The sequence below is a fragment of the Myotis myotis genome, unplaced genomic scaffold (assembly GCF_014108235.1).
Source record: "Myotis myotis isolate mMyoMyo1 unplaced genomic scaffold, mMyoMyo1.p scaffold_m19_p_2, whole genome shotgun sequence".
NCBI classification, from domain to species: Eukaryota; Metazoa; Chordata; class Mammalia; order Chiroptera; family Vespertilionidae; genus Myotis; species Myotis myotis.
In genome coordinates this window covers 30,362,374-30,385,882 of record NW_023416324.1, presented here as the reverse complement: position 1 = coordinate 30,385,882, position 23,509 = coordinate 30,362,374, and the positions used below count along the sequence as shown (strand labels likewise).

The window sequence follows — 23,509 nt, the reverse complement described above, 5'->3', positions numbered from 1 at the left end:
TCACCTTTCTCTCCCAGCCCCCCAGTCTCTCCCCGTCTGAGAGCTGTCAGTCTGTGAGTCCGTTTCTTTTGTTCATTAGATTCCACATATGAGTGAAATCAAATGGTACTTGTCTTTGTCTGACTGGCTTATCTCACGTAGTGCTCTCCAGGTTGATCTGTGCTGTTGCAAAGGGTAAGAAAGATTTCCTTTTTTCCACAGCCGAGTAGTAGCCCATTGCGTAAATGTAACACAGCCTTACTTTATTTTATTTTATTTTTGTTACTGTAAATAATGCTGCAATGAACATAGGGGGCATATATTCTTGAGAATTCGTGTTTCAGGTTTCTTCAGGTATATTTCCAGAAGCAGAATCACTGAGTCATAAGGCAGTTCCATTTTTAACCTTTTGAGGTAACTCCATACTGCTTTCCACAGTGGCTACAGCCACCTGCTTTCTCACCAACGAGGACTCCTGTTATCCACATCCTCACCAACACTTGTTGCTTTTTGTTTTATTGATCATAGCCATTCTGACATGTGTGAGGTGATATCTCATTGTGGTTTTAATTAGCATTTCTCTGATGATTAGTGACATTGAGCATCTTTTCATGTCTATTGGCCATCTGTGTGTCCTCTTTGGAGAAGTGTTTATTGTAAATGAGCTTTGCCCATTTCTTGTTTTTGTTTTTTTGGTGTTGAGTTTTATAAGTTCTTTATAAATTTTGGATATAACCCCTTCTTAGATGTATCACTGGGGAATATGTTCTCCTATACTGTGGGTTCCCTTTTCATTTTGCTGATGGTTTCCTTTGCTGTGCAAACACTTTTAGTTTGATGCAGTCCCATTTGTTTATTTTTAAAATCTTTGGTTTCCATTGCCTGAAGCAATATATCAGGAAAAAATATTGCTATGACAAAGGCCAGAGATTTTACTGCCCATGTTTTCTTCTAGGATTTTTATGGTTTCAAGTTTTAACATTGAAGTCTAATCCATTTTTGAGTTTATTCTTGTGTATAGTGTAAGAAGTGGTCTAGTTTCATTTTTTTTTTTTGCACGTATCTGTCTAACTTTCCCAACACCATTCGTTGAATAGACTATCTTTACCCTATTGTATGGGTTTGCCTCCTTTGTCAAATATTAATTGACCATAAAGGTGTTGATTTATTTCTGGGCTGTCTATTCTATTCCATTGACCTATATGTGTTTTTATGCCAGTACTATGCTGTTTTTTGTTTTTTTTATCTTTTGCATATTTGTTTACTAAAAACAAAGCACATTACTAGATGCAGGTTAAAAAGTAAGGTTACATTTATTTTGCATTGTAGAAACACTGGAAATGAATTAGCCAATAAATCCAATCCCATGGCTCCATGCAAGGAAAAAGTAAACACATCACCACTTTCTCTGGAAAAGTTAAACAACCATGATTTACCATACACCCTAAAAGTAATTGCCTGCTGATATGTCAATCATTTGAACCACTGTCAAAAATGAAAAGTAAAATATACAAATCACATTTTATAATTAATAAAGGAAAATAATCTACTTAAGCTTCCTAAAATGTAGAACATCACACTTTCAAGTTTCACAGTGATTAATTTAACACCATTTTATTGTTAAAACTGTCACTTTAAATATACATGTCAAAGTGCTTCAAATGCAGCATACTAGTTAAAATTCCTGGAAGGTTCTAGAACTGGCAGCTAATTTAATAAGGTTATTCACTCACAAAGTGTTTAAGAAAGAGCACACTGCCTTACAAAGAAATCTCATAGGACAAAGAAGATTCTAGTCTGACTTCAAAATTTCCTATAGAGTGCTCAATCAAGTTCAGAACTGAGGTCAAGGCCACTCTGAACACAGGAATCAACAACCAAAAATTTCTGTACCTGCTTTTGGCTTATTTGGAGACCCAGAGTCAAATGTTCTATCCATCAGGGTTACTTTGTTCCCTCTGGCATGTTCCTAGGCCTTGACTAGACAAGATATCTAAGGCAATCAAGGAGATTCGAATGTGGCAAGATCTGGGACAACACAGCAAGTGGGCATCTTTGTCCTAGGCGGTGGCTAGTTAAAATGAAACCCAGGGGAAGACTGGAGAGGAAGAGTTACAAATAGACTTCTAGTTAAAATACATGGGAGAAAGTAGCCTTTGATTCAAACACCTTCAGATTATCTTTTTATTCTCCATAGTTTACAGAATCCAAGTCTACTTTGGACAGCAAAGTACATTCCCAATGCTTTATGACTGACTACAAAATACACTCATTCTTTGAAAATTAAACACTCAGGAAACTTTAAAATTCATATTTGAATCTGAAATTAGTGGAGGAATGACGAGCTATATTGTGACAATTTTAAACTGTGCGTTACACTTAAATCATTGGGCCCCATGGGCATTAGGCATTAAGTGATCCTTCTTTCCCTTCAAGTAGGTATGACGCTTGTTTTTTCCTGTGCATATCCCCCAATGCCCAGGTTCCAGACCATGATCAATATTCTTTTGGTATCTAATTTGGAATTTGGGCACTCTGGTGATACATTCCTCTCCTAATAGCTCTTTATTAAAATAAATGACATGTCAGTAGTAGTACATAATATTCTTGACCCGTGGTCGGCAAACTGCGGCTCACGAGCCACATGCGGCTCTTTGGCCCCTTGAGTGTGGCTCTTCCACAAAATACCACAAAAACCACGTGCGGGAGCACATGTACAGTGCGATTGAAACTTCGTGGCCCATACACAGAAGTCAGTATTTTATGGAAGAGCCACACTCAAGCGGCCAAAGAGCCGCATGTGGCTCACGAGCCGCAGTTTGCCAAGTCGCAGTTTGCCGACCACTGTTCTAGACCATAATCGGCTTTTATTTTAAAATTAGAATTCAAAGTACTTTTAAATTAGAATTAACCATAATATTATTAAATATCAAGGAAGATTATTTACTTTTCTATTTGGAAGTTATTCACTCTATTACCCTTAAGACTAAAACCCATAAACTATATTTACTACGGTTTAGTGGAGGGATGACGATGTAAACTAACAAAATTAAACTATGCATTGCACTAAGATCATGTTACTAAAGGCACAAAAGGCTGCATTAGCATCCTCTATCCAGGCATTTTCTAATTTTCCTATCCTGGGCCCCCCATATGTCTTTTAATCATTTAACAGAGTTTTCCACATTTTATAGTCTGATATTCTATTGCTTGCACCCGCCATTAAGATTTTAAAATTTGACAATCATATTTTTCATCGTTGTAAACCTTTTCTCAATCCCAAAGCATCCTGTTTTCTGCCCAGGAAAGAAATGTCATGACTGTGCTGAGTGTGGCAAGAGCTTTAGTCGGAGCAAAGATCCTCACTATCATCAACGAGTCCACCCTGGAGAGAAACCTTTAGTATGTGACATGCGTGGCAAAGGCTTCAGTTATAATACAAATCTTCGTGTTCATCAGAGCGTTCATACAAGAGAGAAACCTTTTAAGTGCGAGGAGTGTGGCAAGGACTTCAACGAGAGCTCCAATCTCCGCATCCATCAGAGAGTCCACACTGGAGAGAAACTACAAATATGCTAAGTATGGGAAGGGCTTCTGTCAGAACATGGATCTCCAAGCACATCAGAGAGTCCACACAAGAGAAACGGTTTAAATGTGGAACTCTTAAAACACAAACGTTCATGCTCACCAGAAAGTCCGCACAGGAAACTGTACCGTGTGAAGAGGGTGTGGCAAGGACTTGATTCATGGCTGCTCTGTTCTTCAGCTTGTGAGACTGGAGAGAAAGTCTACCAACATGACGTTGTGTGTTCAGGGCTCCTTCATTCAGAGCAGAATTCCCGCAGGAGAAGAACCATATATATATATGTAGTAAGGGCTTTGGAAAGAGCACTAACCTTGAGTTCATCGATATGTCTACACAGGAGAGAAATGTTACAGGAGTTTAAAAGAGTGATCACTGTGAACCATCATGGTCCCTGGATGAGAAAAAAAAAAAAAACTCATCAAGAATTGGGTTCAGCCCTCACTGGTTTGGCTCAGTAGATAGAGCATTGGCCCACCAACTGAAGGGTCCAGGTTCAATTCCTGTCAAGGACATGTACCTTGGTTGCAGGCTTGATCCCCAGTAGGAGGCATGCAGGAGGCAGCTGATCGATGTTTCTCTTTTATCAATGTTTCTATCTCTCTATCCATCTCCCTCCTCCTCTCAAAAATTAATAAAAAGATATTTTTTAAAAAAGAGTTGGGTTCATACCATGATTCATTCAAGGGCACAAGATTCTGCCAAGACTGTAAGTGATCATGGACATAGGTCCACAACGCTACTTTTCCTGGGTGATGGTGTTCTATGCCTTGTGTAAAATCTTGTCTTGAGATGTGACAGTTTCTACTTTAACATCTCTTATACAGATATTCTTGTTTCTCAGAGTGTGGTTTGCAGACCACCATATCAGAATTACTCAAAGTGAGTACTAGAATGTAAATAATACCTTAGTATTTAGTGCACAAAAATGTCAGTGTACATACTTATTTGGGGGGATTTGTAAAATTGCAGATATCTGGGCCTCATGCCAAGTTTTAAGCTTAGTCTGTCAGTGTGGGGACGAAGGATTTGCATTTGTAAAAGCTCCTCCTTCCCCTTTTAGGTAACTATTATGTGTATTACAGTTGGAGAATTACTGCTCTATGGGATTTTTGCATAAGGTTAAGAAAAAAAATCTTAGGTGGCACTTTTGCTATAGTGCTGTGTCCACTGAATACAAATATTTTTACCAATACATTGATTGAAGTAGGAAGTAAAATTGAGGAGACTTGAAAATGCACATCTAAAAAAAGAAAAAAAGAAAAAGAAAATGCACTCTACTGGCCCAAGGAAATATTAACAAATGACTATCCGACATCACCCATGACAATATGGTTGATGACCACAAATGAAAACTAATGGGGACAAGCAGCCACAACGGGGCTTTTAAATGATCTTATCCTAAAGCCTCCAACAAGCGTTAAAAATGGTTTGGCATGGGAATATACAACTTGATAAGGTCATCTAGTATGCGTCTGTTATGTGTGAACAATTAAAAACAGGCTGAGAAATTCCTGTGCTACAGTAGGCTAATGGTTCAATTGTCCTAGTGCAACAATGATTAAATTAGAAATATTGGCGTGCATCTGTCCCCGAAATAATCACTATATCTAGCGTATATACTGCAAACGGCGGTATGGAATGGCAAAACACGCAATTTATACCCTAATCTGAATCTGTATCAGTAGTTCCCAAATGTGGCGGGGTGTCAGAATCAACTCTACAGCTTGTTAAAAATATCGCTATCTTGGGTTCCACCTCAGGAGGCTGTGAGTCAGCATTTCCGTGAGAAGGCCTGACTAAGCATCTGAGTTCCAGGTTTGGGAACTGCTGCTTTATACACCTTTTAAAAATAGAACCTGGGCTTCCTAGTGGTTGGCTAATTTGGAATCTTGGTCATGGCAGTTAAGATGGGACCTGGGATGTCCTATAAAGTACTGATGCTTACAGAGTTTCCTGGGGTAGCAATTAAGGGAAGTAAAGGGACTAGACAAGAAGAGGGCTCATACCATAAGAATGGTCAGGCAATGACAAGTAGCGTCATTAAAGTAGCCTCTGATCACCCTGCCTTAGGGGTGATGAATATGTTCCACAATATAAAAATATAAAAATAATCGTGCACTTGTCAGCAATTCCTCACTGAAAATGTGTCTGGTACTAGAACAATAAGTAATAAGCTGTTGGTCCTGTGGTTAATAAGCCCCATTTTTGGTCCTGGTACCATAGGTATAAGTGAACCAGTAGGACCCAAGCACCCATTCCCAGCTTCTCCATGGAACCCTTAAGGTGGGGCTCTGCTACTTTTTCAAAGACATTCAATGGAGTTCAATAAGGAGCAGGTCTGCTTCTGAAAACAAGCTGAGGAAGGGCAAAAAGATGAAAAAGATTGAGCAGTGGGAAACTTCGGAGTGGAGGTCACTGTTTTAGAAGGGCCACTGCACCCCAATGAATATGCTTTTATTTATTTATTTATTTATTTATTTATTTATTTATTTATTTATTGTTTTTAATATATTTTTATTGCTTTCAGAGAGGACGGGAAAGTGAGAGAGAAATAGAAACATCAATGATGAGAGCAAATCATTGATTGGTTGATTCCTGCATGCCCCCTACTGGGGATCAAGCCCCAAACCTGGGCATGTGCCTTAACCAGAATGGAACCTGGGATCCTTCAGTCTGCAGGCTAGCATTCTATCCACTCAGCCAAACCAGCTAGGACTATGCCTTTATTTTAATGATCTACCACTAAGCAACTAATTGGTCAGTCCACCTGGGTAGATTATGGAGCATGAGGACCTCCATTTCCCTTACCCTCCTCTGATCCCTCCAGCTAACCTGGCCCATCTGGAACACTAAAACATCCTTTCAGATTCATCCACAAACAGCTCAAACAATTTATCAAGCCTTGCTCCTAACTCTTAAATAGAAAACAGTTATTTTTGAAATCTCCATTTAGGCTAAACCTTGTCAAATTAATGCCTGAGCTCTGGAATGGCTGACGGGTCTCACTGAGGGAGTTACTTTTCTCAAATCCCACTGTCTCTATTTCCTGAATCTTGGAAATGTCACCCTCAAGTGACTACGATGGTCACCTTTACTTTTGTTCTCTTTCTCATCTGCCCTTTGCCTGCATACTGCCCATCAACATTGGAAATGAGTAACATCCTGCAGGCTGGGGCTGTCCTGCTTCTAAATCACCCCAAAGGGGTAGCTCCTGTAATCCTTGATCAGCTTCTTATGTTTGGTCCCTTCCTCATCAGGAATTCCTTTTTTTTTAAAATTCTTTATTAGTTAAGGTATTACAAATGTGTCCTCATCCCCCCCCATTAAACCCTCATCTCCCCCCCCCACCCACTCATGCTCTCATCCCCCTGTTGTCCATGTCCATTGGTTTGGCTTATATGCATGCATACAAGTCCTTTGGTTGATCTCTTCCCCTTGCCTCCTCCCTCCCCTACTTTCCCTCTGGGGATTAATAGTCTGATCGCTGTTTCTCCGTCTTTGGATCTGTACCTGTTCATCAGGATCATCAGGAATTCTGACTGTAATTCTTTCTCCCAAACATCAAGGACAACCATGGCTTATTTCAAAGAGTCTAAGGGGAGAAAATAATAAATAAGCATAGAATAAGTTATTTTTTTAATGGTATAAGTAGAGGAAAATAGTATACTAGTATAGAAGCTAGTGTTGGTGGTACCAGCTAGCTGTCCATCTCTTCCAGCCATTCAATCTCCTTCTCCATCAGTTCTGAATATAAATTCTTTTGTTAATCCTCACCCAAGGATATTTATCCCATTGATTTTTAGAGAGAGAGGAAGGGACGGAGAGACACATTGAGAGAGAAATATCATGTGAGAGAGACACATCAATTTGTTGCCTTCTACACACACCCTGACTGGAGCCAGGGATCAAGCCTGTAACTGAGTTTTGTGCCCTTGACCGGAATCGAACCTGAGACTGTTAAGTCGCTGGGCTGATGCTCTAACCACAGAGCCAAACTGGCTAAGGCCTGAATATAATTTTTAGCATCTCTCTATATTTGGGATACAAAGCCAAGCTTTGCTTAATTTAGTTATAGTGTGCTAGTTAAATGAATTGCAACCCTCAAAATAAATTTGTATAATCCTGATATTCATTTCATTTCAAATATTGTTAACCTTCCAGCCATAAAGTCCTTGGAGCCACTTCACTCACTTGCACTTAAAATTTCCAGAGCTTCACTTATCCATTAAAAAGGACTTGAATTCAAACATGAATTGTCTTTGACAGTCTAATTGGAGGGATATATTTAGTAAATGTTCCTGCATTTAGCCATTCATTCATTTAAAAAGCATTCGTTGGGTGCTGGTCCTGTGCCAGGCAACCTGATGTGTAAAAGCTGGCCTGCTCACTACTCCTCCATGTGCCTCTGTGCGTGAATTGGAAATGCCAGTCCTCTCTGTGAGTGAGCCAAGCTTGGCCAGCACTCTATATGTCACTTGGAGCATTCTGAAATTCCAATAAGAATTATCATTTGGGAGAATATCAATGAGATCACTTAGAGCATGATTCCCCATATTCATCCCCTACAAATAATTGGAACTCAGATGTCAGAGAAGGTGCTCATTAATGGCAGGATAGAGTATGGATGGCCTAGAAAAATAGGTAGAGGTCTGGGAAATAAGGTCGTGAATAAAGAATCAATTAAGGGCACTAGCTGGTTTGGCTCAGTGGATGGAGCATTGGCCTATGCACTGAAGGGTCTCAGGTTGGATTTCGGTCAAGGGTAGAGGTTGGGTTGTGAGTTCAGTCCCCAATAGGGCCGTGCAGGAGGAAGCCAATCCATGATTCTCTCTAATCATTGATGTTTCCATCTCTCTAACCCTCTCCCTTACTCTCTGAAATCAATAAAAAAATATTTTTTAAAAAAAGAACCACCTAAGGTTTTATACCAGGTATGGGACAAATAAAATTGGATGTTTCAGGTAGAAAATTTGGCAGAGACATTAAGATTATTTAGAACATGAGTGGTAGCAGTAAATGCTATTAAGAAATTTAGTATTTCTGTCATGGATTGATGGAGCCCTAAACCAGCAGTATACAATGAGAAGAGAGAGTACAACTAGGGCTGCCCCATATTTTATTCAAAGAATAAGGCAACCAGAAAGGTAAGCCCTCTTCTTCCTGCTACCAAATCTATCAGCCTGCCTGCATCTGTACTAATACTTCTTTTCCTGTCCTCTGCTCATGAAAAATATCTTTGCCAACTCCTCCACACCAACCTGGTTAAAGACCCCAGCCTGCTTAGCTTCAAGGACTTCTCTGACTTCCCTTATTTCCAGTATCATTGGTTTCCCCAGTTGACAGCAGGTTGACATCTTTTAAAACAAGAGTAAAACCCCAAACCTTTCTTCAATCCCTCATCCCTTGCAGCCTTTGAAGGATGGGGTCGGGGGAGCAGAAGAGAGAATCCATATCTCCCTTGTGGGTTACTGAGAGAAAAAGATCCTATCTAACAAAGAGGGAATATGCTAATTGACCTTCACACCATCGCAAAGATGGTAGCACCTACAGCCAATAAGGAGGGAATATGCTAATTGACTGCCTCACCCTCAAAGATGGTGGCACCTACAGCCACAAGATGGCAGTTCCCAGTCCCCTTAGCCCCGGCGGGGCAGCAGGTGCATGGCAAGTCCAGGCCTGCCCCCAGGTAGGCCCGGCTGCTCCACACACCTGCCTCCGGAGTCCCCCAGTCCCCTCAGACCCCAGCCACCCAGGGCTGGCCTGAGGTGCAGTAACCAGGGTTGGCCGAGGCTTTCCTCCCACCCCTGAGGGCTCCCAAACTGTGAGAGGGGGCAGGCCAGGCTGAGGGACCCCCCTCTAGTGCATGAATTTTCATGCACTGGGCCTCTAGTTATCCAATAAATGATGTCATCCCCTACCAGTCTAGTGTACACAGCATCTAGTGTACAGCAAGCACATAAAGGTTAGCAATTATTATTATTGTTGTTGCTATTATGAGTGTAAATTTTTATTTCAGTGCTTGTTGCCAGAGTAGAATCTCTTTAAAAGAGATTTTAGGCAACAATTGGGGATCCCAATGTAAGGTAAATTCACATAACTCACTTGAAGAAAAGGGAAGTGTCCTTAATCTAGCCTGTTCCCATTGATCGACCAGGCACCGTCCTCCCCAGCCTGCCAGCTGGCAAGTTTTGATGACCTCACTCTCTTAATATTTTTTTTTCATGAGTGTGTCTGCATACGAAAAGGTGACACGTTTTAAGCATTTGAGAAACAATGTTGTTCTTCAGTAATTTTAGAATGTAGAACTTTGAGTCCTCCCCCTCTCCCCCCCGCCCCCCCCCCCCACACACACACACACAACTACCCCACCTGTCTGTGCATGGCCCACAAAGCCGCACCTCAGCCCACACCAGTCCAGAGTTCCTGGTGACATTTCTGTTTGTCCCTGGCTGTGCTACTCTTCTCTTTTCACTTAGATTAGTGGAACTCTGGGAGGACATAGCAAAGGCAAACAGTCTCCAGAAAATATTTTCTCATCTTTTCCTCCCTGGCCGCTTGAAGATCGGCGGCCATCATGAGGGACATGGTAACTATGCAGACCAGGAAGTTCATGATTGACAACTTCAGGGGGAACAAACGGTCATTGACGTCCTTCGCCCGGGGAAGGCAGCACTACCTAAGACAGCATTTGGGGAAACTAGCCTCAGTGCACACGATTACACCAGGTGCCATCTTTGTGTTGGACTCAGGACCCATTTTGGTGGCAGCAAGACAAGCGGCTTTGGCATGATTTATGATTCCTTGCGTTAATGCAAAGAAGAAAGAACCCAAACATGGACTTGGAAGACGTGACCCTATATGAGAAGATTCCAAAAAAACAAAACAGAGAAAGGAACACAGAACACAGAAAGGCAGGGGGACCTCAAAGGCCAACGCTGGTGCTGACAAAAGGAGCTGGGGATTGGACAACAGGAGTAGAGATTCTCCAGTGACTTGATCCGTGGTGACTGTGCAGATATTTCACGAGAGGATTAATAAGCTGAGAACTTGAAAGAACGAAAAGAAAGACCATGTTTTCTCATTTTGCCCTTTTTCTTTATTGCCCCGTTTTACAACCTAAAGTGAATACTTAAAAACAAAAAGTTATTTCGTCCCCCACCCCTTCCAACTCATCGCCTCACTGCCTCAGTTTTGTTACTGGAAGGTTGTCACCCGCATATTGCCTCCTGCATCATGGAAAGAAAAGCGAACTCAAACATAGACTTGCAAGACATGGCGGGCATGAGAAGAAGGCTAGTTGTCCCCCAGTTCCATGCGCTCCCGTGGGGCCCTTGCGCAACCCGAACAGCTACTTCATGCAAGAACCCCTTCGGGTACAGTTGCAGAGCGACGCCAACCAAGTCCTTCATGCAGTAACACTGGTGTTCCTCAAAGGCAGCGAAGAGCAAGGCTAACCCCTGGTCTTTGTCCGCCCGAACTTGCTTTCCACTTTCTTTCTTTTTCTTTTCATATTCCATGTGCGCGGAGGGTTGGCGACAGGTTTGTAACTGGTGGTGCCGGGCACGTGGCGGGACCTGCACGGTGCGGGCCAGGCTGCGAGGCCGAGACCGCTCTCTGCGCGTTCTCTTCCGCCTCCAGGAGCGTTCCCCCGCGGCAGGTGTGCATCCCAGTCCAGCACCGCGAGGGCCTGCCCTCTCGGCCCGCAGGAGCACCGGATGCTCCCCGGGAGCGCGCGTGAGTCCCTCGTGCAAAGTAAAGAACAACTCGGACTTCCCTGGGTTCCGGGCCATCTGCAGCTTCCCCACCTGCCCGCTCCCGGAAGCGCCAGACCACGGCTGCGACAGGTACCTGGGCACCTTCACCAGCCACATGGCTGCTCCTGTTGGATTCCGCTCAAGCCCAGGCTCCTGCTCGGGGTGTGGGTCTCCGTCTGCAGCCTCCAGAGGCCATGTGGGCCGGAGCTGAGGGTGCAGAGCGTGGGTGACACGGATGAAGGCGGAGGCAGGACACCAGCTGCTGGGACCTCCCTTCCCGTAGCCGCGGACATCACAGGGGCTCTAGGCCGCAGACATTCCTGCAGGCCGTCGCTGACACCTAGAGAGAGGCCGTCCCTGACCGCCCGCTCCCCCCCCCCCCCCCCTTTTCTCGGGAGCGCCAGTCAACACGATATAGACTTGATGCTTCCTATTGTGCTGGGCTGCATATCTGGCGCTTTGGCCAGACGGGTCATGCTGTGCTGTCTGTTCCTAAAACACACAGATAGGAAGATACTGACCTCAGGCCAGGCCTGGAGATACGGTCTCATGGCCCCTTCCCAGCACGTTGGCCTTCTTTCTCAGAAGGCCCGGAAGTCTCATTCCAAATTTGGGAGACAAAGGACTGGAAAAAGTATAAATAAAGAGAGTTTCCTCCATATTGGGGGGCCCAGAATTTGAAAGACACATTTTTCTCTGGGCCTCCACAGAATTTAATAATAAAATGTAACTCCTGTAGTCAGCACTGCAGTTCAGCCTCTGCTTCGGCAGGGTGCTGTCACTGTAGTTGCTGGTCAGCTCAATAAATCCTCGCTTGCTGTTTGAGACCTAATTGGAGTCGGTGGTCTTATTCTCGGGAATGTTGGTCCACAACACTATTTCATTCCTTTATTTATTATCCTATGTCTCCTCCACTAGACTGTAAGCGCCATGAAGGTAGAGTCTGTGGCTGTAGATGTTTAATAATTTTACTTATTTTTTGAAGGAACCAAAGGTCTTCATTGGCTTAAATGAGTGTGTGTGGGGGGGGGAGTGGGGAGGGGCGTTGCCTTGGGGGAGGAGCTGAGGAACCTCCTGCTCTCCCCCTCCCCCCACCTGGTACTCAGGAACCCCGCTCTCTGCCACAACCGCAGGTGGAAACCCCTCAGCAAGAAATAAGAGGTGCAGCCCTAACTGATTTGGCTCAGTGGATAGAGCGTCGGCCTGCGGACTCAAGGGTCCCAGGTTCAATTCTGGTCAAGGGCATGTACCTTGGTTGCAGGCACATCCCCAGTAGGGAGTGTGCAGGAGGTAGCTGATCGATGTTTCTCTCTCATCACTGTTTCTAACTCTCTATCCCTCTCCCTTCCTCTCTGTAAAAAAAATCAATAAAATATATTTTTTAAAAAAAGAAAAGAAAAGAAAGAAGAGGTGCACCTTGAGGCCCGGCCCTTCCTGCTGCCTCCGCCCAAACACAAGAGAGTCGCTGAGACCCAGGTGCTTTGTCCTCCGATCGACTGTGAGCAGAGGTGTGAGGCCCGAAGTTAGCGGGTGCCAGGACTATATTTCGGGTTTCGGGTTGCAGGTAGAGCCAGCCTGCTCACAGCACCTACAGCTCATGGTGGAGCAGCCGCACCCCTTCCCTCACCCCCACCCTCACCCCCCATCCCTAACTTCGGCTACTCTGGGACCTAAGTGGTGAACCTTCCAATTCATTTTCATCGAAATCCATTCAAGCCAGAAGGCACTGAGAAACCGTATTTGTTTTTTTCTAATCACCTCTCTGGGCACCTTCTCATGCCTAAAACAAGGAGCAAATCTGTGCAGAGTGAGCACAATTTTACAAAAAGAAGAGGGGAGGGAGGGCCCCTCCTCCAGGCTGACACTGCCCAGCGCAGGCTGACAGCTGGGCCAGGCACTCACAGAGGGTGGTTTTGCTGAACCAGGGCTCCTAGCCTCCCACGCTGCTCCGCACAGCTCTAGTTATTGCCACTTCTAGGGCGGCCCTGGATTGGATTGAATTGGATTGGATTATAGCAACTTGATTCGATTATGAGTGTCTCCCAGATCTCCTACCTAAAACATACCCAGGAGGGTAAGTAGCTTAATGGAGTATTTCATCCACTGAGCTAATTTCCTTCCTTCTTCTTTGTTTTAAAATATATTATTATTGATTCTTGAGAGGAAGGGAGAAGGAGAGAGAGCTAGAAACATCAATGACGAGAGAGAATCATTGATCAGCTGGCTGCTTCCTGCACATCCCCCACTGGGGATGAAGCCCGCAACCTGGGCTTGGGCCCTTGACCAGAATCGAACCCGGGATCCTTCAGTCCTCAAGCCAATGCTCTGTCCACTGAGCCAAAGCCGCTAGGGCCTAATTTTCTTTAATGCACCAGTGTTGGCTGGCTTTGAGTGTAAAGCAGCTTGCCTCAGCGCCCCTTTAAAAAGCAACAAGATACAGGCCCTCTGAGGAGCTCTTGGACATGTCACTCCTAGGCCCGGGCCAGTCATTTCCACCATGCACTGAAATGGCTCTCACCGTCCTCTGGTGAAGGGCAAGATCCTTCTTCCACCTCTCTGATTGCTCCCTTCATCTTAGGACAGTGGTTCTCAACCTTCCTAATGCTGCCACCCTTTAATACAGTTCCTCATGTTGTGGTGACCCCCAACCATAAAATTATTTTCGTTGTTACTTCATAACTGTAATTTTGCTACTTTATGAATCGTAATGTAAATATCTGATATGCAGGATGTATTTTCATTGTTACAAATTGAACATAATTAAAGCATAGTGATTAATTACAAAAACAATATGTAATTATATATGTGTTTTCCGATGGTCTTAAGCGACCCCTGTGAAAGGAGATGGAACCCGCAAGCCAGGAATATGCCTCTGACTGGGATTGAACCCAGGACCCTTCAGTCTGTAGGCCCACGCTATATCCACTGAGCCAAACGGGCTCAAGTCTTGATCTTGTGTTTAGGTGGTCTCAAACTGAGGCCTCCGGATGCGTGGCAAAAGCAAATACAAATCATCTCTGGAGGAACGCATTACAATTGTAGGCCGTAAATTATTCCTACACATAAGTTTTCATAGAAATGTTAAGTATAGAATTAAAGATAAACAAGTACACAAGGAAACTAGACTCATCTTTCACAGCAAGAAGTCAGTTTATACCAACAAAAATGAAAATATGTCCTTGGTAAAAATCATAATGACTTCAACCTTTAAAGTTCTGACAGTTTCTTCTTCTTCTTCTTCTTCTTCTTCTTCTTCTTCTTCTTCTTCTTCTTAATCTTGAAGGGATATTTTAGGGGATGTATCTCTTACCTAGAGGAAATATGTATATCAGCAGTTCTCAACCTGTGGATCACGGCACCTTTGGGGGTCGAATGACCCTTTCACAGGGGTCGCCTAAGACCATTGGAAAACACACATATAATTACATATTGTTTTTGTGATTAATCACTATGCTTTAATTATGTTCAATTTGTAACAATGAAAATACATCCTGCATATCATATATTTACATTATGATTCATAACAGTAGCAAAATTACAGTTATGAAGTAACAACGAAAATAATTTTATGGTTGGGGGTCACCACAACATGAGGAACTGTATTAAAGGGTTGCGGTATTAGGGAGGTTGAGAACCACAGATGTATATAAATTCAGCAATTATATCAATGTCTCGTTCTTTTGTGAAATTCAAGTAAAATTAAATTTGAAATTGTATCCAAAATAGGATTGTTATGGTTTTATGAAAGTACCTCTACCCACCTGTTCACTATCCATGCTCCTCTTCTTGTATTTGCATATTAAATTGTCCAAAATTGCGTTCACCGAATGTTATTGGGTTGCTCTGGCTGGTGGGAACTGGGTGCTTTTCTGACTTCCATCTTTGGGATTTCAGCATGTTTTATTGAATTCTTTATAATAAACAAATGCAAGTTTTTATTTCAGTGTTTTCCTTAAAAAGAAATATAGGAAGAGTACATAGCAGTGACCTATTCATTCAACAAGTATTTATTGAACAGCTCAATGCCAGCTTGCCATGTGAACTAGGTTTTTGGTTACTACACCTTGTAAATCTTTTCTCCTAGGTTTCCCTGCAATTATTGTACGCTGCCACTAGGTGGCAGTAGACACGACAGTATTTGGGGAGGTGCTCTGTTTGTTTATTTTCACCCAGGTCTCAGATGAGACTTTGGAGTCCAGGAGTGTAAGTTCTCACTGACAACTTTTGTTTTATTAATTATGTCTATTGTTTATATGTTTTAAATCCCACAAGATATTATTTCAAACAGTCCATATTAATTTAGTTTTATCCACCTTTTACTTTGGCACTCTTTATTCTTACTCTATTTACTCCCTTCAATGGGGATAGTTTTCCCTCTACCTGATGAACTTTTAATGTTTATTTTGAGTGCGGGTGAGCTGGTGAGAAATCCTGATACCCCTTCGTGTTCCCTTCTAAAAGGTCTTCTTGCTCCATTTAACACAAGGGTGTCTTTTCTGCTGGCTACTTTTAACATTTTCTCTTTAACTTCATTTTTCACCAGTTTGGCAGGGAGCGCTCAGGGGTTCTCAGAGCTCCTTGAGTCTGAGGCTTGATGCCTTTTGGAAACACTCAGCTATATTTCTTCAGGTATCACTTCTGTTTTATCCTCTCCTTTCCTCCCAAGACTGGAATCTCACACGTGTTACACTTTTACACAGTGCCTCACGTTTCTCTAATGTTCTTTCTCTGTATTGTCCATCCCATGTCCTTTCCATGCTTCAGTCTGTGTATTCCCGACAAAGCTAAATTCTAGCTCTTGAACCCTCTTCTCTGCGTGCACAGGTACCCTCTTATTTCTGAGCCGAGTGCCTGGCAGGATGTGCCTGCTGCATGTGGAGGAAAGAGCAGAGGCTCCGATCCTAGAGGCTGGGCACCAGTCCTGGCCACCGCATCCCAGCTTGTGCCTGAAGGGACCTCTGTGAGCGGCTGTTTCTTCCTCTATAAAACTGTCTCGGGGGAGAAACCAAGATGGCGGCATAGGTTAACGCCAGAGATTGCTGCCTCGAACAACCACTTCAAAAAACAACTAAACAATGGAATGGACATCATCCAGAACCACAGGAAGGCTGGCTGAGTGGAAATTCTACAACTAGGAGGAAAGAGAATATCATACCCAGACTCAGAGGAGGCGCAGTGCTGAAGTGAAATACTCAGGTGCGGAGAGCGGGCTGGAGGCGGAGAGCGCGGTTGTTGTTTTCAATCGGGAGGGAGTTTCAGACTCTGAGCTCCAGATCCGGGCGAGTCTCTAGGGACCCAAACTCAAACGGGAAAAGCGGGGCTGTCTGGCTTCGGTCGGAACTCGAAGGCAGCTTTCTCTCCGAGGTTTGCAGCGGTTGCTGGGACTCTGTGAGGCAGAGCCCCTAGGGACGGAACTGAGAGCAGCCATAACTGCTCGCTCCGCCCACCCTGTAGATCCCCGGGGACCCGCCCCGCCCAAGCCCTTCGCGGAGCCATTTGCCAGATAGCCTCAGGCAAATGCTAGATTAGCACCGCCCTAGAGATCCAGCACAGAAGCTCTCCCACTGCAGACACAGCAGACTCTCATAGCCAGTTAGCCTGGAGGTCAAATCACCCCCAGTATTGCCGACAACAATCAAGGCTTAACCACAACAAGACTGCGCACAAAGACCACTAGGGGGTGCACCAAGAAAGCATAAAAAATGCGGAGACAAAGAAACAGGACAAAACTGTCAATGGAGGATATTGAGTTCAGAACCACACTTTTAAGGCCTCTTAAGAACTGTCTAGAAGCCGCTGATAAATGTAGTGAGATCCTCAAGAAATCTAATGAGACCCTCGATTTTATGATAAAAACCAACTAGAAATTAAGCATACACGGACTGAAATAATGAATACTATACAGACTCCCAACAGCAGACCAGAGGAGCGCAAGAATCAAGGCAAAGATTTGAAATGCGAAGAAGCAAAAAACACCCAACCAGAAAAGCAAAATGAAAAAAGAATCTGAAAATACGAAGATAGTGTAAGGAGCCTCTGGGACAGCTTCAAGCCTACCAACATCAGAATTATAGGGGTGCCAGAAGATGAGAGAGAGCAAGATATTGAAAACCTATTTGAAGAAATAATGACAGAAAACTTCCCCCACATGGTGAAAGAAATAGACTTACAGGTCCAGGAAGCACAGAGAACCCCAAACAAAAGGAATCCAAAGAGGACCACACCAAGACACATCATAATTAAAATGCCAAGAGCAAAAGACAAAGAGAGAATCTTAAAAACAGCAAGAGAAAGAAACTCAGTTACCTACAAGGGAATACCCATACGACTGTCAGCTGATTTCTCAACAGAAACTTTGCAGGCCAGAAGGGAATGGCAAGAAATATTCAAAGTGATGAATACCAAGAACCTACAACTAAGATTACTTTATCCAGCAAAGCTATCATTCAGAACTGAAGGTCAGATAAAGAGCTTCACAGATAAGGAAAAGCTAAAGGAGTTCATCACCACCAAACCAGTATTATATGAAATGCTGAAAGGTATCCTTTAAGAAGAGGAAGAAGAAGAAAAAGGTAAAGATACAAATTATGAACAACAAACATGCATCTATCAACAAGTGAATCTAAGAATCAAGTGAACAAATAATCTGGTGATCATAATAGAATCAGGGACATAGAAAGGGAATGGACTGACTATTCTTGGGGGGGAAAGGGGTGTGGGAGATGCGGGAAGAGACTGGACAAAAATCGTGCACCTATGGATGAGGACAGTGGGTGGGGAGTGAGGGCGGAGGGTGGGGCGGGAACTGGGAGGAGGGGAGTTATGGGCGGGGGGAAAAGAGGAAAAAATGTAATAATCTGAACAATAAAGATTTAATTAAAAAAAATAAAAAATAAAAAAAATAAAAAACTGTCTCAGTGCCCATCTCCTGGGGTTGGATGTGCAGATGAGGACATCAATGTGAAGATAGGAAGGCACTGCTATGCAAATGGAAACTGTCAGCACCCATGTTGGTGAGGGTGGTGGAGTCAGAACCTGTCCTTCATTCTGAGCCACGAACAGCAACACACACACACACACACACACACACACACACACACACGTTCACACCACACGTGCGCAGGTGCACACGCCCACAGACGCACAGAGGCCTGAGTCCATCTCTTGAGCCAGGGCCACTTGCACTTCCCCAGGAAGCCATCCAAACCAACCACAACCACCAGATAGTTCGCACTGGAAGACATGGTGCTGTTGTGAGAACTAGCTGGGCTTCTCCGGGCTATTTTCTTTGGGCCAAACGACTTGTCATCACTTGATATATTTCAGTGGTGAACCCTGCCTCCCACCCCCCAGGGGACTGGGGAGGCCTTTCTATCGTTTTACCAGGGAGAGAGGGAGCTGGAAATCCCAGCATCTTCCAGCCAGGCTGCCTAACTGGATTTGGAGAAAGTCACGCCAGCTCGGTGCCTGCAGCCCAGAGCTAGCAGGGACCTTCCCTTCATCTCTCTCTCTCTCTCTCTCTCTCTCTCTCTCTCTCTCTCTCTCTCTCTCTTTCCATCCCTGTCTGTCTCTGTGTGTGTCCAGCGATCCCACGTCTGGGTCTCTACTTCATGGAAGAAACAAAGTTCAGGGCCCCAGGATTCTGATTCAGATATGTCACCTCCATGAGGGAGACCTGGAGGACTAGAGCTTGGTTTCTGACCCCTCTCCACCAGGGAGGAAACAAGAGGGCCAACTCCTCCGATCCAGACCCGTCTCCACCTTGGAGCACTCAGACTCTGACAAAGAAGCTTGCACACGTGTGTTCTGGGGCCAGCACTGGGTTGGTGTTAACTGACAAACAGTAAGAGCAGCAGAAATTCAAGAAACCATGGCATTTGAAGCTGAATTCCAATATGCTGAAACCATATTTCAAGATTAGTCTGGTCATAAGAGAAACTTGAAACTGGAAAGTTTAGAGCAAAGGAGAGAAGCAGAGGAGGCCTCAGAGACATGCTCGATATGCCCAGTGGGGACAAGGGCTGGTCCAGAGCCGGCAGCAGCAACAAAATGCGGAGGATGCAATAGAGAAAATGAAAAGCCTCCAGCCCACTGTCTGGATGATAAAGATGTGGATTCGATGCTGAGAGAATAAGAATGAGAGGGGCCCCCATGGCCAACTTTATCAGGAAGAATAATGCCATGGAGAACAGGAATAAGAAAGTGAGGCATCACTACAGCGGCCCAGCACCTCCTCCCGACAGATTCACCCTCTGTCCTGGACATCACAGGGATGGATGTACAGACGCAGTGGATCTGGGCAGAGGCGCTTTGCCAGGCTTGCCAGCAGGAAGGCAACGGAGAGACTGGCCCACAACTGGAGGGTTGAGGATGTATAACTGCTGAGGCTGTGGGAGTGGCTGAGGTTGTGGTAGTGGACATCGGGCAGCCAGCTGTCCAGCTGTAACAGTTGCCTATACTAATAATCAGGGCCCCCACACATTTGCAATTGTTGAAGACTAGTTTTGACCACTAGCATTTGAGAAGACTGTTTGAGGCCTGACGTTTGGACTGAGGCACCTGTAACTTCTCATATGTGCCAACACCAGTGATTGCTGCTGACTTACAGAAGGAACCCTGATTTTCCAGTGTCCCAGGGTTTGTTCTTGGTTAGGTTTTTAATAAACACTTATATTTTTAAAAGTTCAGTCAGACTGATTTCTCCTTGACATGCTTGTGGGGAGTAGCCTGGCACTATTCTCAGTGCTGGGTATTTGAAGTGTGTAGCCTGTAGGGTAAGCGAGGATATAGCCCAGTTCCACCTCCTAGTCAGGGGAATGGTGTTGCCTGGTCAGTGACCATGAGGAGCAGGGCAGCACAGACCCGAGTGTTTCCCTCGTCCTTGATGGCTAACAAGCTTTACCAGGCTCTCTGTCCTTGGTCTGAACACAGGCCTTTCCCAACTCAGCTCTCCCCTCTCCCCTTTCCCCTCTCCCCTCTCCTTTCTCCCCTCTGCTAGTTAAGCCCCTAGCCTATCCAGGTCCAAGGTAGAAACTCACCCAACTGGTGGCCATCAGGTCTTCCCCAGATATAAGTCATGAAGGCTATGTCTTTCCCTCTGCCCCCCGCCCCCATTAGTTTTTTTCTGTCTAGATCTAGCAAAGACAGTACGGCGCTCCCTGGGGTGGAGCTGCTACAGTACATAGCCATTCTAGAGGGTGACAGATTTCTCCAGGCAACTTTTGAGAGTCTAGACCAGCCGTGGGCAAACTACGGCCCACGGGCCGGATCCAGCCCGTTTGAAATGAATAAAACTAAAAAAAAAAAAAAAAAAAAAAGACCGTACCCTTTTATGTAATGATGTTTACTTTGAATTTATATTAGTTCACACAAACACTCCATCCATGCTTTCGCTCCGGCCCTCCGGTCCAGTTTAAGAACCCATTGTGGCCCTCGAGTCAAAAAGTTTGCCCACCCCTGGTCTAGACTCTAGAATCATAGCTCTCAAACGCTGCCACTTGAATATTTAGTTAGCGAAACCCCTGTTGAGACAAATTAACCCAAAATGCTCTTTTCCCGCCAAAATCCTGGTAAGTTTGTTTCTTCTCCCCCTCCACCAGCTAAAGAGGTTCACTTGCTGTGACTACAGCCCAGATGTCCCTTCTTTGCCAAATAATCACCTCCACACGGTCATCTGTTCACCTTAAAACCTATATATGGGCGATAAGAAAAAGGAGTCTGATTTCCATGGAGGTCTCTACACTTGTTACAAGTCTTACAGCACCTCGGGCCATGAGAATCAATCAGCCCTTCTGAAATGGTTTTACCAGCTGGTCGCCCTCACTCTGCTGGAGAAAGAATCACTGGGTTGGAAGTGCCCTTGGACACGGATGGGGAAACGTGAGTCTGTGCAGAGTTGGGAGACAGAGTCAGAGAGGGGAAGCCAGCCTCTTCCTGAGAGCTTTCTGACACTAGGTAGCGAGACTACTGGAAGGCTTTCTCCTTTAACTTATGTTTATTTGTGTTAACTGTAGATTCCTAAACTCCCATTTCTCTGGCAGGTCAGAGAAACATTCCCCACAAAATGACAGACTGTGCACTGCTTGAGTCAGGACGTTCTAGTTAGGCTTCTGCACTTGCCTGGAGTCCCAGCTGAAGGTGAATTCACTGAAGGCCCTCCCACTGCAGGAGTAGCTGGGGCGCTGCACCACCTTGCTGCAGGCAAAGGTCTTGTTAGTGATTTCAGCTGAGCCACAACTTCAGTGTACCAACTTCAGGTGCTTGATTATGAAACAGAAGACCATTTAGGTGCCTGAGCTCTTAAGATCTGAGACAGGATAAAGGAGGGGCCTAATGCCAGGCAAGTTGAACATGTGCTCAAACTCTGCTTAACATCGGTGGAAGCAGCCTCAGGTGGGGCTGCTATCAGGTGGACATGCCTAGCACCAGATGCTTGTTTCCATGTTGCTCAATGACTTGTTGGACTGTGATCTCCACCTATATGTTGAGGCTTGCGCTGGACTTAGAACACCCAAAATCAACCTAGCTTCAGCCATTTTACCACCCCACATGACTTCTAGATGTTATTTCACATTCAAATGGGTAGTTTCAGTTCCTATTTCCCCCAGATCATTAAATGAACGAACAATCACTTTTATTTTATAATATATTTTTATTAATTTCAGAGGAGAAGAGAGAGTGAGAGCGAGTTAGAAACATCAATGATGAGAGAGAATCATTGATCGGCTGCCTTCTGCATGCCCCCACTGAGGACTGAGCCCTGAAACCCGGACAGGTGCCCTTAACTGAAATCGAACCTGGGACCCTTCAGTCTGCAGGCCGATGCTCTATCCGCTGAGCCAAACCTGCTAGGGCACAATCACTTTTGATGTGTAACCACTGAAGTCTCTGCTTGGCTTGCTTAGTAGTCAACTAATGATTGAACAGAGACTTCTTAAAAGCTTTCATCAACATAAGAAATGTCCAAAGCTGTAGAGAATTTTTATGAGTTTATTTGAGCCAAAACACGGTCTCAAATGCTTCAGCGAATAACAGTTTTGTAGTTTCCTTATTTTTTTTCTAAACACATTTTAAGTAATGCTAGTTTAACCAAAGGAGAAAAAATTTCTATCAAAATATGCAATTTCCATTATAGGCTAATATTTAAAAAAAAAATAGTTGTAGCCGAAACCGGTTTGGCTCAGTGGATAGAGCGTCGGCCTGCGGACTGAGGGGTCCCATGTTCGATTCCGGTCAAGGGCATGTACCTGGGTTGCGGGCACATCCCCAGTGGGAGATGTGCAGGAGGCGGCTGATCGATGTTTCTCTCCCATCGATGTTTCTAACTCTCTATCTCTCTCCCTTCCTCTCTATAAAAAATCAATAAAATATATTTTTTAAAAAAAATAGTTGTAGGCCCAAAAGTTTGCTGATATGAATGACAGGCATCATATGATCCCTTTGAAGCACAAAAGCATCGGATGAGATCTTTTGCTCGATCCCGTGATCTTCTTCATTTGTGAGATTTTGATAAATGCAGAGCTTGACAGTCTATATTTCCATCCCATTTCCCAATGTAGTCATTTAATGGAAAGAGCACCAAGCCAGGGGCCAGGAATTCTGGCCCTGGTGTTATTACTCCAAGGCTGATTGGCCTTGGGCAAATGTCTACCTCTCTCTGGGCATAGTTCCTTTTTCCTTAAAATGAAGGTAACATCCCTGCCCTCTGAACTTCTAGGGAGACAGGGAGAACGTTGAGGGTGTGTCTAAGGCCACCAACCCTCCAGGGAAGCTCTAAACTCTCCTTGACCACTTTCCTGCTCCAGGACCCTCTTCCCTATGTCCCATACCCTCGGCCTGGATTTGAACTCAATTATTGCTCGATGAGCAAGTCCGTATTGGTGTTTCCTTCTTCATGTCCAGTCTCCTTCCTGAGTATATACAGTGGGCTTTCCCTTGGTGAGGGAATAGGGGCTTATTGCAGCTTCTGGCAATGGCTAGACAGGAATAGAGGTGCTTTTCAAGGCTCCTTTTAGGATGAGAGAGAGTGGTCCCTTCCGTTGCCTCTATCTAGGGTGAGCTCTGATGGTCAGAGGGGCCCCCTTCACTCCCTGAAGAGTCTGCATTTTAATCCACGGCTGGTCAGCCTGATGTTTTCTTATGAGCACTGGGCTGGATTCTGCCCAAACTGTGCCCCTAATGAACTGTTGGA

The 23,509-nt window shown here is 44.5% G+C and overlaps 1 protein-coding gene and 1 pseudogene across 1 annotated transcript; one reads left to right on the top strand and one right to left on the bottom strand.

Annotated features, from left to right (window-relative positions):
• Positions 1-10,773: 10,773 nt before the first annotated feature.
• On the bottom strand, positions 10,774-11,436 carry LOC118675125 (general transcription factor IIF subunit 2-like). The gene has a single exon (XM_036347321.1). The coding sequence runs from the start codon at positions 11,434-11,436 to the stop codon at positions 10,774-10,776; it is 663 nt and encodes a 220-aa protein (XP_036203214.1).
• Positions 11,437-12,249: 813 nt separating this feature from the next.
• LOC118675124 lies at positions 12,250-19,714 on the top strand (annotated as a pseudogene).
• Positions 19,715-23,509: the final 3,795 nt, after the last annotated feature.

Coding starts and splice junctions, on each gene's coding strand:
- LOC118675125 (XM_036347321.1), bottom strand. CDS start 11,436: ATGTGGCTGGTGAAGGTGCCCAGGTACCTGTCGCAGCCGTGGTCTGGC.